The following is a 16,324-nucleotide window of genomic DNA, read 5'->3' as shown; positions in this document are numbered from 1 at the left end:
TATCTGACGGCACAAGGGGTTTGGGAATCTCAGGAGGTGAGATTTCCGATCAATATTTTGGAACTCCGTGCAATTTCAGAGCTCTTCAGTCTTGGCCTCTTCTGAAGAGAGAGTTGTTCATTTGTTTTCAGATAGACAATGTCACAACTGTGGCATACATCAATCATCAAGGAGGGACTCACAGTCCTCTGGCTATGAAAGAAGTATCTCGAATTTTGGTTTGGGCGGAATCCAGCTCCTGTCTAATCTCTGCGGGTCATATCCCAGGTATGGACAATTGGAAAGCGGATTATCTCAGTCGCCAAACTTTGCACCTGGGCGAATGGTCTTCACCCAGAGGTATTTCCTCAGATTGTTCAAATGTGGGAACTCCCAGAAATAGATCTGATGGCTTCTCATCTAAACAAGAAACTTCCCTGGTATCTGTCCGGATCCAGGGATCCTCGGGCGGAGGCAGTGGATGCATTATCTCTTCCTTACAAGTATCATCCTGCCTATATCTTTCCGCCTCTAGTTCTTCTTCCAAGGGTATTCTCCAATATTCTAAGGAATGCTCGTTTGTCCTGCTGGTAGCTCCAGCATGGCCTCACAGGTTTTGGTATGCGGATCTTGTCCGGATGGCCTCTTGCCAGCTGTGGACTCTTCCGTTAAGACCAGTCTTTCTGTCTCAAGGTTCTTTTTTCCATCAGGATCTCAAAACCTTAATTTTAAGGTGTGGAGTTTGAACGCTTGATTCTTGGTCAAAGAGGTTTCTCTGACTCTGTGATTGATACTATGTGACAGGCTCGTAAATCTGTATCTAGAGAGATATATTATAGAGTCTGAAAGACTTATATTTCTTCAGGATGGTTTAGATAAAGGTTTGTCCGCAAGTTTCTTGAAAGACAAATCTCTGCTCTTTCTGTTCTTTTTTACAGAAGGATTGCTAATCTTCCTGATATTCAATGTTTTGTACAAGCTTTGGTTTGTATAAAACCTGTCATTCAGTCAATTTCTCCTCCTTGGAGTTTGAATTTGGTTCTGGGGGCTCTTCAAGCTCCTCCTTTTGAACCCATGCATTCTTTGGTCATTATATTACTTTCTTGGAAAGTTTTGTTTCTTTTGGCCATCTCTTCTGCCAGAAGAGTCTCTGAATTATCTACTCTTTTTTGTGAGTCTCCTTTTCTGATTTTGCATCAGGATAAGTCGGTGCTGCGAACTTCTTTTGAATTTTTTACCTAAGGTTGTGAATTCTAACAACATTAGTAGAGAAATTGTGGTTCCTTCATTATGTCCTAATCCTATGAATTCTAAGGAGAAATCATTGCATTCTTTGGATGCTGTTAGAGCTTTGTAATATTATGTTGAAGCTATTAAGTCTTTCCGAAAGACTTCTAGTCTATTTGTCATCTTTTCCGGTTCTAGAAAAGACCAGAAAGCTTCTGCCATTTCTTTGGCATCTTGGTTGAAATCTTTATTTCATCATGCCTATGTTGAGTCGGGTAACACTCCGCCTCAAAGGATTACAGCTCATTCTACTAGGTTAGTTTCTACTTCCTGGGCGTTTAAGAATGAAGCTTCGGTTGATCAGATTTGCAAAACAGCAACTTGGTTCTCTTTGCATACTTTTACTAAATTCTACCATTTTTATGTGTTTTCTTCTTCTGAAGCAGTTTTTGGTAGAAACATACTTCAGGCAGTGGTTTCAGTTTTAATCTTCTGCTTATGTTTTTTCATTAAAAATTTTATTCTGGGTGTGGATTATTTTCAGCAGGAATTGGCTGTCTTTATTTTATCCCTCCCTCTCTAGTGACTCTTGTGTGGAAAGATCCACATCTTGGGTAATCATTATCCCATACGTCACTAGCTCATGGACTCTTGCTAATTACATGAAAGAAAACATAATTTATGTAAGAACTTACCTGATAAATTCATTTCTTTCATATTAGCAAGAGTCCATGAGGCCCGCCCTTTTTTGTGGTGGTTTTGATTTTTTTTGTATAAAGCACAATTATTCCAATTCCTTATTTTATATGCTTTCGCACTTTTTTCTTATCACCCCACTTCTTGGCTATTCGTTAAACTGAATTGTGGGTGTGGTGAGGGGTGTATTTATAGGCATTTTAAGGTTTGGGAAACTTTGCCCCTCCTGGTAGGAATGTATATCCCATACGTCACTAGCTCATGGACTCTTGCTAATATGAAAGAAATGAATTTATCAGGTAAGTTCTTACATAAATTATGTTTTTGTGATTCAGACAGAGCATACAATTTTTAAAATGTTTCCAATTTACTTCTATTATCAAATTTGCTTCGTTGCCATGGTAGTCTGTGTTGTAGAAATACCTAGGCAGGAAATAAGGCTGCCATATAGTGCTCTTGCAAAAGGATAACATTCTTGCAAAACTGCTGCCATATAGTGCTCCAGACATGGGCAGGCTCCTGAGCTTATGTCCCTGCTTTTTAATAAAAGATACCAAGAGAACGAAGAATAAATGATTACAGAAGAAAATTAGAAAGCTGTTTAAAATATCATGCTGTATCATATCCCTTTAAGTGTACATAGAGTCTGTGGCCAGTTGCCCATAAACAGTTTCAATTTAAAAAAAAGAAAAGCACATATTGTTTATAGAATAGTTTAAATAACAATTTACTATGGATAATATAAGTGGAAATTTGGAGTTTTATATAATTTTTTTGAATTTTTGTATATTTTGGTATTAAAAAAAAAAATGACAGAAGTTTCCCATTACAATCCTACCATTAGATTTATATGGTAAATGGTACAAAAATGTAACATTTTTATTAAAACCACCACCATATAAGGGTTAAACACATAGCTAAAGTCAGCTCCAGAGAATCAGTGCATTACTGTGAGCCAGCTGAACACAATTGGTGAGCCAATAACAAAAGTGAAATGTGTATGTCAACCAATGAGCAGCTAGCGCCCAGTAGTGCATTACTGCTCCTGAGCCTACCTAGATATGCTTTTCAACAAAGGATGCCAAGTGAACAAAATAATAATGATATTAGAAGTACTCCAAAGGCTATTAAAACTGCACTCTCTCTGAATCATAAAAGTTTAATTTTGACTTTTCAATTTATTTCTAGTATCTAGTACTTTGTTTCACATTGTATCCTTAGTTTAAAAGCATACCTAGGTAGGCTCAGCAGCACAACGCACTACAGGGAGCTAGTTGGTCATGGGTGGCTGCACACATAATCCTTTTGTCATTGGCTCAGCAGATGTGTTTAGCAACTCCCAGTAGTGCACTGCTGCTCTGCAGCTGACTTTACCCTTGCAGGGGTTAAGCACATAATTATATACAAGCAACATTACAACAATAAAATGTCCACACTACACATTACAGGACTTTTATGTCCTTTAAGTGCAATATTTTTACAATATGTTGCAGAAATTAAAAACAAAACATTTTTCCACTCATGTCACAATTAATGAGTAATATAATCTCTTCTGTAATTGAAAAAAAATTTCTTTTACTTCTAATAAAAATGTAGGATTGTAAAGTGTAATGAGCAAAACCGTTTAGCAGTAGTCTTTATACTGTATGCATTTTATTAGTAAATGTTTTAGGTGATAGCACCATCTAGTGGACAATTTATAAAAGGTAACGACAACAATTATAATACAGTCACCATCATATACAACTCTGTATAAATGATCTCTCATTCAAGGGTTGTTATTTCTAACAGTGGTGTAACCATAGGTGTCTCAGGGGTTTCAGATGAGAATGGGCTCATACGTCTAGGGTGCTCATTTGGCCATGCAATCTCTAGAGATATCACATCGGTGAGGCTGGGGCCCAACCTGCATTATGTCTGGCCACTGTGTGTAACCCCCTGCAAAACAGGGCCTACAGATTAAGACATGTAATTATTTGCCTTTATAATATAATGGCTGGCTTCCCAAGATGGCTGTCACAGTGTTGCTGAACAGAAATAAATGTCAACATAATTGTATAGGAACCGGCTCAGACCGGCTCTACACAAAAAAAAAAACCCAAAAACACAGGCAGAGAAGATTGTGACGTATAGGCGGGGAACATTTTTAATTTTGTTACCTTTATTTTTAAACAAATTATATATATATACAGGTAGCCCTCAGTTTACGCCGGGGTTAGGTTCCAGAAGGAATGGTTGTAAATCGAAACCGTTGTAAATTGAAACCCAGTTTATAATGTAAGTCAATGGGAAGTGAGGGAGTTAGGTTCCAGGCCCCTCTCAAAATTGTCATAAGTAACACCTAATACATTATTTTTAAAGCTTTGAAATGAAGACTTTAAATGCTAAATAGCACTATAAACCTAATAAAATAATCACACAACACAGAATATATAAATAAACTAAGTTAAATGAACAAAAACATTTGCTAAACAGCATTATAAACCTAATAAAATAATCACACAACACAGACTTTACTTGCATTTTTCTGCAAACAGTTTTTTCTATGCATTACAATCTGGACTGATTTATAGACAGGAAGATCTTGTTCCTTTGAAATCTGCTCGATAGCTCAGGTCTGGTTAAACTGATTAATTTCAGCTTGCTTGGCTTTGCTGCAACACAAGCGGACAGCTCCACCTACTGGCTATTTTAATAAATGCACTGCTTCTCAATGCTTTTTAAAAGCAGTCACATGACTGGAAAAAAAGGTTGTTATTCTGAAACGGTGTAATTTGAACCGTTGTAAAACGAGGGCCACCTGTGTATATATATATATATATATATATATATATATATATATATATATATATATATATGCACACACATACATACACACACACACATACAGTATAAATATATAAGAATCATGAAGAAACAGCTCGTTCTTTTGCAAACATTATGTGTTTATTCCAAAGTTTCGACCAAAACGTTTGAATGTTTGAATAAACACATAATGTTTGCAAAAGAAGGAGCTGTGTCTTCATGATTCTTATAAATATTTGGAATGACTACAGCAGAGAAGTTTGTGAATGTGTGCTGACCCTTCATGGATGTATATATATATATATATATATATATATATATATATATGTATATATATATATATATATATATATATATATACACACACACAATGTGAATGAAGGCACTCACTGGTCTTTTTAGTCAAAATTTATTAGATCAAGCGTGACGTTTCGGGGACACACTCCCCTTCCTCAGACGGTGTCCCCGAAACGTCACGCTTGATCTAATAAATTTTGACTAAAAAGACCAGTGAGTGCCTTCCTTCACATTGTGTACTTACCTGCTGGCACCCTGGCACTGATGAACTTTGGAAATTACATGAAAAAGGGAGCAAGTCAAAAATCATATATATATATATATATAAATATTTAATTTAATACTAAAGCCCCATTTTTTTCTTTCATGATTCAGATAGAGCATGCAATTTTAAGCAACTTTCTAATTTTCTCCTATTATCAATTTTTTGTTGTTCTCTTGCTATCTTTATTTGAAAAAACAAAAATGTAAGCTTAGGAGCAGGCCCATTTTTGGCTCAGCACATGGGTTGCGCTTGCTGATTGATGGCTAAATCAGTAAATTAGAAAGTTGCTTAAAATTGCATGCTCTATCGGAATCATGAAAGAAAAAATTGGGTTTAGTATCCCTTTAATAACACGTATAAGGCAGTATACTAACATTTTATTCTAAAACATTAACACAATTGTTTGGTTGTTAGGGTATTCATTAAAATAAAATAAAAATGGTCATAAAATAATGAACAAGCAGACCTGTGGATTTAGAGGGAAATGAATATAGTAAATAGAAAATGAACAATCACATCATCAGGCAGATATGGTCAGTATTAAAAATAGAAGCAACAGCAAGGACAATGAAAATTAATTTTAAAACAGTAAATATATATATATAAATAAAAATGTTCATGCAGACATCTATTCTTACCTGTATGATTTCTTTCTGAATCACCTTGTAAAATGCCAAGCTGAAGAAAATGAAACATTGTGTGCCTAAAATATAGAAAAAGTAGCAATATAGCAATACAAAGCATACTGTTTTGTATAATGATATCAAACAATAAAAAAATAAGACATTTAAATAAAGGGTTTTTTTTATAAACTTTGCCTCAGAATCAAGTTCATAGTAAGAATAAATGACAGAAATAAGGCCAGTTTCTATTTTAACTCAAAATGGAAATGCCCACAAGTGTATTCCAGTATTGAAGAGAAGCTTTTTGCAATAAACATGTATTAGCAGAAATGCTTCTTGTAAAAGTTAGGACTTTTCCCTGTGATTTGGTTTACTGTGTGTGCAGCATATTTACATATGCCCTATGCACCTGCATTCAACCACCATGCCTGTTTACTATAAAATAGAGAAGGGAGTGAGCTTTAATGAAAGGCTGCATTGAATTACAAGATCTGGTAAGAATGACAAAGCCATCCCACCAGTTTTGTCAGTCAAGAAGAAATGTCTTAATCATGAATAATCAGTCATGAATAATCCCTACCTTGAACTTTCTCCTGCATCTGAGTCAGAGGTTTCTAAATGAAGGTACTTTTGAAAAATTCTAGAAAATATTTCTTCTTGCTGCTCCCACTGATGAGAGCTGATTATATGATTCTGTCCAGTGCCAAACACACTGCTTTCTTCACTCTTCTGCACTGCTTCCATTGGACTTTTGAATAAGCTTCCTAGATAAATAAATAACAAACAAAATATAATACAGAATAATTATATATATATATAATGATCTATAAAGTAAGGATAAAAAATGAATTACTAACTCAATACAATTTAAATAAAGTTCTGGAAGCCAGTCCACTTACCTAATTTTCTATAAGAACTGTTTGGTTTCTTTGGACGTTAAACAGAACTCTTATATGACAGGTACAAAAGTCAGTCATATTACAAATATACCATAACTAAAGCAGATAAGGGTTCTATCTAAGTAACTAGTTAAAATCTGCCAAGCGATGGATCTTTTAGAACTTGTTTTTTAAATTTATAGAATTTTTTTAATTTTACTTGAGTGTGATCCCAGGAGAATGACAAAAGTGCATATTTGTTGCTAGAAGAAGCTGAAAATCCATGTAAATGACTATGACCATAAAATTGGTGGAGAACATATAAAAGGGGTTAGAGCATTTATTTATCCCCAGGTGGCACTTTGTATGCTACTGATATATTACATTCTGTACTATAAACTTATAGTGATCAAATGGCCTTTAATACCTATTGCCATAAACTGAACAGTTTATTTACCTGTGATTGGTCTGGGAGGTTTAATCTTCATTAACAGCAATGGTGGGGTGAACTTTAATTCAACCATAGGGGGTACCAAGCCTGTCTACAATTTAAAATATGTATTTAAATATATATTAATATGTTGCAACAGGTAAAAAATACATACATATTACAAAACTGATGTTATTGGATCGTATATGACAAATTGCTTACCATTTCTGAAACCTCTGTTGCGTGCACATCAGCAAGCCTCTGGAAAAGAAATCATAATGTTCTTAATGGTTTAAAAAGAAAATGTTATTTGCTTTAGTATTACTATAAACACTACATACTATAGTATTACTATAAATACTACATACTTTAGTATTACTATAAACACTACATACTTTAGTATTACTATAAACACTACATACTTTAGTATTACTATAAACACTACATACTTTAGTATTACTATAAACACTACATACTTTAGTATTACTATAAATACTACACATAAATTATCCCATTTGTAAACTACCTATATGTTACACAGGGATCAAGAAGCTGGGCTAAGTAAGGGAGGCCCTCGATAAGTGTTTTGTGGACAGGGGCAGGTGGTTAGATTTGGAGTCAGAAGTGTGCCATGGGCTGAGCTAGGTGGTCCAGGGGCTGGTTTGGAGGTAGGAGCGCGGTTTGGCATGAAGTTATGGTGGCAAGGGAAGTCATTTTAAATCTCTTTCTCATCCCCACCAACCCAACAGGGTTGCAGAATATTGGGGTGCTTTTGCACCACCGTAGAACTGCCTTTGGAGTGGAAAAGTTTAAGGTAAAATCTCTGGGCATCTGTGTGTCATATTGTCAGACAGCAAGATCTAGGCTTTGCCTAGTCGCACTGGCACTGTGCCAGTGAAAGTATATTTAACTACAATTTAGTAGCAAGACTCATGCTTACAAAAGTTAATGAAAAGATTTGCTGCTACTACCATGCAGTTTACACCAGCAAAAGAATATAGGCCTCTAACGAGAACATTATAAACACAACTCACATTGTTGCTTACTTGTAAAAAGTGGAAAAAACAGTAACCATATAAAAAATATATATATTGAATAAGGACAATGTTTCTATGTTTGTAGAAGCATAAAATAAATAGGAGAGAGCTATCTCCCGATGAGCTAAAACCAAAGTGGTTTGCAGTGTAGGAATCCTATGGTGTGATATAATGTACACTTAGCTTGCCCTCAGGAGAAACAGCCAAGTTAATATTTTTCCTACAATGGAAGTCTCATTTAGCCTCAACTGCTGTCCTTTATAAAGATATCCAAGCTAAATTCTTAATCACAGAAATTCAGAAAGGATGGCTTTATATATTGCAGGACAGTGTGCTCATGCTTGATTCGTCCTTTTGCAAACAATAGATTTGCATACTGGCAACGTCCTATATAAACATATTATACTTGTTATTATCATCGTTATAAAAAACATACTTGTGCCACTTGACTGGGTGTCGCTTGTCTTGCTGGCAAAGCTAGAGGTGTGTTTGCTGAGCTTGTTTGTTGTGCGCCTACTTGTGATTGTTCCAGCTCCTTCAACCAGGCATCTTTGGGCAGCCTGTAAACTTCTAGAAAGCATTCTCCGCTGGCTGAATTGGAAAATATATATATATTTAGAACTTGAGATATGGTGTAAAATTAAAGCATAAAAACCTTAAAAGGACATTAAACTCTGTGATTGTAATATAAAATGTTTGAAGGGATAGAAAAAGTCAAAATTAAACTTGGATGATTCAGATAGAGCAGTTCAAGTGTGCTTTGTTCTCTGGGCATCCTTTGTTGAAAAAGAATATGCACATATCCTCACTAGTGGGAGCTAGCTGCAGATTGGTGCCTGTACACATTTGTCTCTTGTGATTGGCTAACTAAATGTGTTCAGCTAGCTGCTAGTAGTGCAATGCTGTTCCTTCAGAAAAGGATAACAAGAAAATGAAGCAAATTTGATAATAGAAGTAAATTGGAGAGTTGTTTAAAATTGTATGTTCTATGCAAATCATGAATGAAAATGTTGGGGTTTCCTGTCCCTTTAATTCTGTGTAATAAACAACTATATATATATATGGTCAGAGGAAGGGACTGTTACTGTCCCGAAACGTCACTAGTTTGAATTAAAACTTTTTGTCACAGTTGGAACCGTTCAGTGAGTGCTTCTTTGCTACATTTTATATATATATATATATAGGTTTTTTGACTTGCTCCCTTTTTCATGTAATTTAATTCTGACCATTGTTGTCTTTCCAATTCCTGTTAAAAAGTGGAAGTGCAGACTTCAGACTTAACAGTACTATTTTACACAGCGCCATTGGTTGCACACTCTAGTGACCGATTTAAAAGTGCCCCTTATTGGCCTCAGCAGAGAAGAAAAGCAAGGATACATTGTATTGGCGCCCACTGCTTTATAGAAACTACAACTTTGCAATTATGTATTTAATTTTTAAATACGAATATTATTTTTAAAAATACATCTACATATTATTCTAAGACTATTTTAATACACATTTCTAACTTTCATTTATTAAGTGTTTAATTTCCCTTTAAATATTAAGTAGAGCCACTGAATATTGACAATAAATTTTTTAAACAATTAGTCAATAGTTTACACATTAAAATAAGGTAGTTTCTTGTACCAAAAATATCTTCCGGAATCATATCAGTTAATCAGAAAATATATGTAATGACTGAAATAGCAGCAAAATCAATCATAATTTACACAGCTGCAGTGTTATTTACACACTATTGTTATATTATAACGTTAATGACAATAAAACAACCCTGCATTTGTGCCTTCTTTTAAGAACTTGAGTGTTCCTAATTGGACACATCAAAGGATCAGAGGCATGGATTCTGCAATTTTTTTTTTTAAATGGGTGTATTCCTGAACTGCTATTGGTTTTCAAACCTTGTAAATTGTGCTAACAAAATGACAGTTGTAAATGATTTTAAAACATTTCTTTTCATATAGATCTTTTGTGCCTAATTGCTGATATAGTCATGTTTTCATAGATGCATATCATATAATATAAGATTTATGTATGCTATTCTGATATGGAATACATTTTTTCCTATCTATAAGGACTTACTTAACACATTGCCACTCACTACACATGGTCCTTTACTTTGTGTACCACAAACCTGGCTGCCTAATAAGAGGTGCTGTGGCGCTTCTAGGAGGGAACAAGGGGTGCAACCCTCCCATCTTCTATTTTGCAGCCCCATTGGGCTCAGGAGAAGGGTAGAAAGGTGAAATTGCTTCTCCATGCCCCTGTCCTTTTAAACAGGCCGAGTCCCACAACTGCCTACAACATTCCCGGACGATCTGGCTCCGCCCCCAGAACACCTCTCCCTGCCCTGACCCTTCCTATGGAACAACTATAAACTGTATCTCCACCCACCCTTTCCCCACCTGTGGGAAACCTGTGATCAAACGCAGGATTGTTTGCCCTACTCCATAATAAGGTTTCTGAAACTGCCACTGGACCGTTAGGAGATATATAGTTTCTTCTTAAATAGAGACAGGTTTGTAGCTGAGAAAATGTGTGCACATATTAGTGGTGATGTCACTGGGCACAAATGGGAAATCCCAAGGATTACCAAATTAACCAATACCTATGGTGCAAGCAATATAAATCCCAATCTGGCTATTCCTGAGGCATTTTAGATTAGCAATTCCCAACTTCCTAATACATGGGGGCCACATATACATGTATGGTTATTCAATACACAAATAAGAATATATTTCCTAAAAAATGTCTAACGGCACAGGGCTAGATCTGCATAAGGCTGCAGGGTATGCTCTATCTCCTGTTCTCCCCTCAAAAGTGCTGTTTTAAATAGTGGTCACCTTATTTGCCCACCTACCAGGAGTCGCCAAAACACAGATTTTAACTGTGCTTTTTCCTGGGCCACAAAGACTATGGCAAACATTTTTTCTCCTGGGGGCCGCACAGACTAGTGTAGAGGGCCAGTTGGAAAATTCAGACTTACAATTGTCCTGATTTTGCAGAGCCTGAAAAATGTTTTGACTAAAGCACCAAACATTACCGATATAGTTATTTTCTCTATGGACATTAACATTGTGTACAGTGCTTTGTGAAGTACTTTAAATTGGCACTTGCCTTCCTGAAGAACCCCAACATAATCTCCCCCATAGGAGATCTTAAAGTGAACAATGACAGTCCGCTTACTTATATCCACCTAGAAAAGAAATACATTGGTGAGAGGGAACAAGTAATAGCCTCAATAAAGTGGCAGTTCTAAAAATAGAGATAAATCACTTCATGATTGCTTCTCAAAGGTTACAAACTGTGTAATTTCTTTATATACTAATGACAGTTAAAATAAACAAACCATTGTATTTTATTTGTATTCCCCTTCATATTCCCAAACAGACAAACACTGACCAGCTCTTGCAATAAACTATATGGTAAAACAAAACAAATAATACAAACAAGAAATTGCTTACTGGCTCATTAAACACTTTCAAAAGGATGAATTTGTCTTCAGCAAAGCAAAATAGGCGTGCGATTCCTAAACAAATATATTAAAAACAAAAATCTCCTTAACATAGGTGATTAGCATTTCTTTTCAAATTGCTTTATTAATTACTAAACACGTTTAATAATATTTTTGTTAGATTTTATACAACAGTACCCATGTCATCCACTGTGCCAATGAGATACATGTGACTTTTAATTTGGCACACAATGAGGCTATAAATTTCTATGTCTGCAGCTTGCCATCCACAAATCCAAGTACAAGCGGGCAAACGATATACACCAAGTCCTTCAGAAAGTCCCGCAAATAAAAAGGTTTCTGAAACAGCCAAGCAATTCACTCTTCTCTTGATCTAGTTTTTTAAAAAAGGGGAAAAAACAAAACAATTTAACATTCTAAATATCCAACATTGATATTCTAGGTATGTGGTAAGTATATGTGACAGTATAGAATATTAAAGAAAAAATTTGATATGAAAGCATATTTCAGCAATTAAATAGACAGTGTACTGAAAAAATTGGTATCTTATTAAAGGGATACAAAACCTAAATTTTTTCTTTCACGGTTAAGATAGAACCATTTTAAACAACTTTCCATTTTACTTCTATCATCCAATTTGCTTCATACTCTTAGTATCCTTTGTTGAAGGAGCAGTAATGCACTACTGGGAGCAAGTTGAGCACATTGGGTGAGCCAAAGACAAGAGGCATGTATATGCAGCCATCAATCAGCAGCTAGCTCTGAGTAATGCACTGCTGCTCTTTTTAGCAAAGGATACCAAGAGATTACAGAAGTAAATTGGAAACTTTTTTTAAATTGTATGCTCTACCTGAATAATGAAAGAGAAAAAAATGTGGTTGTCATTTCCCTTTAACCCTTTCACTACCGGGACTTCCAGACTAAAACTTGCCCAAAATACCAGAGCATTTTTAGCATTTTTTACCTATCAAATCTATATATATTTTTTTAAGTAGACAACCAAAAGTATTGATCTAGGCCCATTTTGGTATATTTAATGACACCATTTCACCGCCAAATGCCATCAAATAAAAAATTATACTTTTTTCACAAACTTTGGGTTTCTCACAGAAATTATTTACATACTGCTTGTGCAATCATGGCACAAATGTTTGTAAAAGTTTCTCTGGGATCCCCTTTGTTCAGAAATAGACAAAAATGGCTTGGCCATTGCTTTTTAGTAATTAGAAGGCCGCTAATTGCAGCTGCGCACCACACTTCTATTATTCCCGGCAGTAAAGGGGTTAATTAGGTAGCTTAAAAGGTTAATGTTAGCTTTAGTGTAGAGATTAGCCTCCTCCATCCCTCCCTGGTCCCCTTAGATAGACTTTTCTGTAGTGTAGCTGCCCCATCTCACCCTGTCACTTTATTTATTTATTTTTTCTGTAGCATAGGGCCCCTCCCACTTCTTCCCGCTCCCTCCCGCCTCCCCTGCTGGGCAGCCCACCCGCCTCCCTTAGGCTTATTTTTGTACATGAAAAAGCTATTTTTGCTCTTTAATATAGCACATTAAAATGGGCTGAGTTTGCAGAGAAAGCATGCCTCCTTACCACTCTCTATACCAGGGCTGGGAAATTATCGGCCCTCCAGATGTTATGGACTACATCTCCCATGATGCTCTGCCAGCATTATGGGAGATGTAGTAAATAACATCTGGAGGGCTTATAATTGCCCACCCCTGCTCTATACACTCAGTGACCTGATAAATCTTAGCTATATTTAGAGCCCAGTAATTAGAGAGAATAGTTTAAATAAACGTGTTTGAACTTATCCCCCCCCCCCCCTCAGTGGCAGTGTACATTACTTTGCTGACTTTTGTTTATATAGCTTGTCTGTACCTATCACTGCAGTATTCAATTGTTCATTATAGGTGGCGATTACAAAAGGCATAAGCAATTTCCAATGACAAAATATAGGTAAAGGATCTATTTGTAAATAGTGCTCTTGCATATGGTTAACAATCTTGCAAAAATACTGCCATATTGTGATCCATAAACGGTCTGGCATACATCCCTGCTTTTCAACAAAAGATACCAAGAGAACAAAGAAAAATATACACTGCAGTGACCATGCTGCTGTTTTATTTAGGAGCAATAAAACAAACATAAATAAAAACCAATGTGGACGGTCAGTTTTTTGACTGTTTATCTTATATTATACTGACTCTCTAAAATGTAAGCCTAATAGTAATTATTAGTGAAATCTATACTATAATCCCGTGTGTAACGCGTCCGTCGGTGTCGCCAGTTGCGCACGCATTCTCAAAGGAATGTTGGCTGCGCATGAAGTCAAAAGAATCCACCTGGATGCAACAAAGCTGCATCCAGGTGAATTCCGAGAATGGCAGGGTGGTGAAAGAATCCACCTTTGGTGGATTCTTTCACCACCCTGCCATTTTCAGAATTCACCTGGATGCAACGTAGGTCAGCCTAAAAAAAACCCCAAAAAAACATGCAACCGCCCGCACGAAATAACTAAAAAAACACGAGCCTGCTCGAAATATAACAAAAAACCTAACCTCCCGCACAAAGTATTAACAAACACCTAAGCCGTTAACCCCCACATCGCAAAATAATAAAGTTATTAACCCCTAAACCGCAAATACCATAATTAAAATATTAATGCCTAAACCGTCAACTCCCCACATCGCAATAAACCTATTTAACCTATTAACCCTTAAAGGGACAGTATACACTCATTTTCATATAACTGCATGTAATAGACAGTCACTACTATAAAGAATAAGATGCACAGATACTGATATAAAAATCCAGTATAAAATGGTTTAAAAACTTACTTAGAAGCTGTCAGTTTGGCTCTGTTGAAAAGGCAGTTGGAAAGCCCACTGCAAGTGGCAAATAAGACACTCCCCCCTCCCCCTTCTTTTGCTTATGAAGAGACCCTTTACACAAACAGGAGCAAGCTGGAGAAGGTAGCTGACGGTATTCAAATAAAACTTTGGGGCTTGGTTAGGAGTCTGAAAATCAGAGCAATGTTTTTTAAAAATAAGCAAAATTATACATTATTTTAAAAAACAAACTTTATGGGCTTTATAAATAGATCATCTACAAAACATTTATGCAAAGAAAAAATGAGTGTATAATGGCCCTTTAAACCGCCAAACCCCCACATCACAATAACCCTAATTAACCTATTAACCCCTATACCGCCAACTCCCCCACAACGCAAATAACTAATTTAATTACTAAGCCCCCTAACCTAACACCCCCTAAATTATCCCAATTACAACTAAATTACAATTAAAATAAAAAACTACCATTAAATTACAAAAAATAAAAAAAGTCTAACATTACAGAAAAAAATAAACAAAATTATCAAAAAAAAATAAAAAAATTATGCCTAATCCCTATGAAAATAAAAAAGTCCCCCAAAATAAACACTCCCTAATCTAAACTACCAATAGCCCTTAAAAGGGCCTTTGTAGGGCATTGCCCTAAGTTAAACAGCTCTTTTACCTTTAAAAAATACTAAGTCCCCCCTAACAGTATAAACCCCCCACCCACCTAACCCCCCAAAATAAAAAAAAACTAACACTAAAAAAACTAAACTACCCATTGCCCCTAAAGGGGCATTTGTATGGGCATTGCCCTTAAAAGGGCATTAAGCTCTTTTACTGCCTTTAAAAGGGCAATCAGCTCCTTTTCAAGCCCAACCCTAATCTTAAAAACAAAACACCCCAAAAATTAAAATAAAAAATCCTAAACCTAAGCCCCAAATAGGTACCAACTGTTCCGGAAGTCCGGCAGAGGTCTTCTTCCAGATGGATCCATTATCTTCTATTTCATCCGTAGTGAAGGCGGCACGTAGCTGTGTTCCCGATGCCTGGATCCTCAGCAGCGGTGGTCCTCGGCAGCGTGGACATTCCTTTTCATGCGATCGTCCATGGCACACTGAAGATTGAATGCAAGGTGCCCCATATTTATTGGGGTTCCTTGCATTCCTATTGGCTGAAATTTTGAAATCAGCCAATAGGATCAGAGCTACTGAAATCTTATTGACTGATTTGAACAGCCAATAGGATTTCAGTAGCTCTAATCCTATTGGCTGATTTCAAAATTTCAGTCAATAGGAATCCAAGGTACCCCAAATTGATTGCAATACCTTGCATTCAATCTTCAGTCTACGACAGACATCGGATGAAGAGGAGCCTCCATGCCGCTGAGGAACGCCATCGCTGAGGAACGCCGCCGTTGAGGACCCAGGCATCAAGAACACAGCGCCGCACATCCGCTCAGCACCGCCTTCACTCTGGATGAAGAAAGAAGATGATGTATCCGTCTGGAAGAAGACCTTCTCCGCCGGACTTCAGGAACAGTGAATACCTATTTGGGGCTTAGGCTTTTTTATTTTAATTATTGGGGTGGTTTTTTTTTAGATTAGGGTTGTTTTGGGCTTGAAAAAGAGCTGATTGCCCCTTTAAGGGCAGTAAAAGAGGTGAATGCCATTTTAAGGGCAATGCCCATACAAATGGCCTTTTAGGGGCAATGGGTAGTTTAGGTTTTTTTAGTGTTAGTTTTTTTTATTTTGGGGGGGTTGGTGGGTGGGGGTTTTA

General features: G+C 36.3%; 1 protein-coding gene across 1 annotated transcript in view; it reads right to left on the bottom strand.

Annotated features, from left to right (window-relative positions):
• WDR93 (WD repeat domain 93) overlaps window positions 1-16,324 on the bottom strand; it is a 121,703-nt gene that overhangs the window by 103,466 nt on the left and 1,913 nt on the right. Inside the window, exons 2-9 of the mRNA XM_053719358.1 lie at window positions 11,890-12,085; window positions 11,702-11,766; window positions 11,351-11,433; window positions 8,674-8,824; window positions 7,423-7,461; window positions 7,228-7,312; window positions 6,473-6,656; window positions 5,908-5,972 (exon numbers count right to left, since the gene is read on the bottom strand). Of these exons, the coding sequence (XP_053575333.1) occupies window positions 5,908-5,972; window positions 6,473-6,656; window positions 7,228-7,312; window positions 7,423-7,461; window positions 8,674-8,824; window positions 11,351-11,433; window positions 11,702-11,766; window positions 11,890-12,085 (868 nt within the window). The remainder of the gene's footprint in view (window positions 1-5,907; window positions 5,973-6,472; window positions 6,657-7,227; window positions 7,313-7,422; window positions 7,462-8,673; window positions 8,825-11,350; window positions 11,434-11,701; window positions 11,767-11,889; window positions 12,086-16,324) is intronic.

This window comes from Bombina bombina, chromosome 6 (genome assembly GCF_027579735.1).
Source record: "Bombina bombina isolate aBomBom1 chromosome 6, aBomBom1.pri, whole genome shotgun sequence".
Lineage (NCBI taxonomy): Eukaryota > Metazoa > Chordata > Amphibia > Anura > Bombinatoridae > Bombina > Bombina bombina.
The sequence above is the reverse complement of the archived record's forward strand: the minus strand, read 5'-3'. Positions and strand labels throughout refer to the sequence as shown.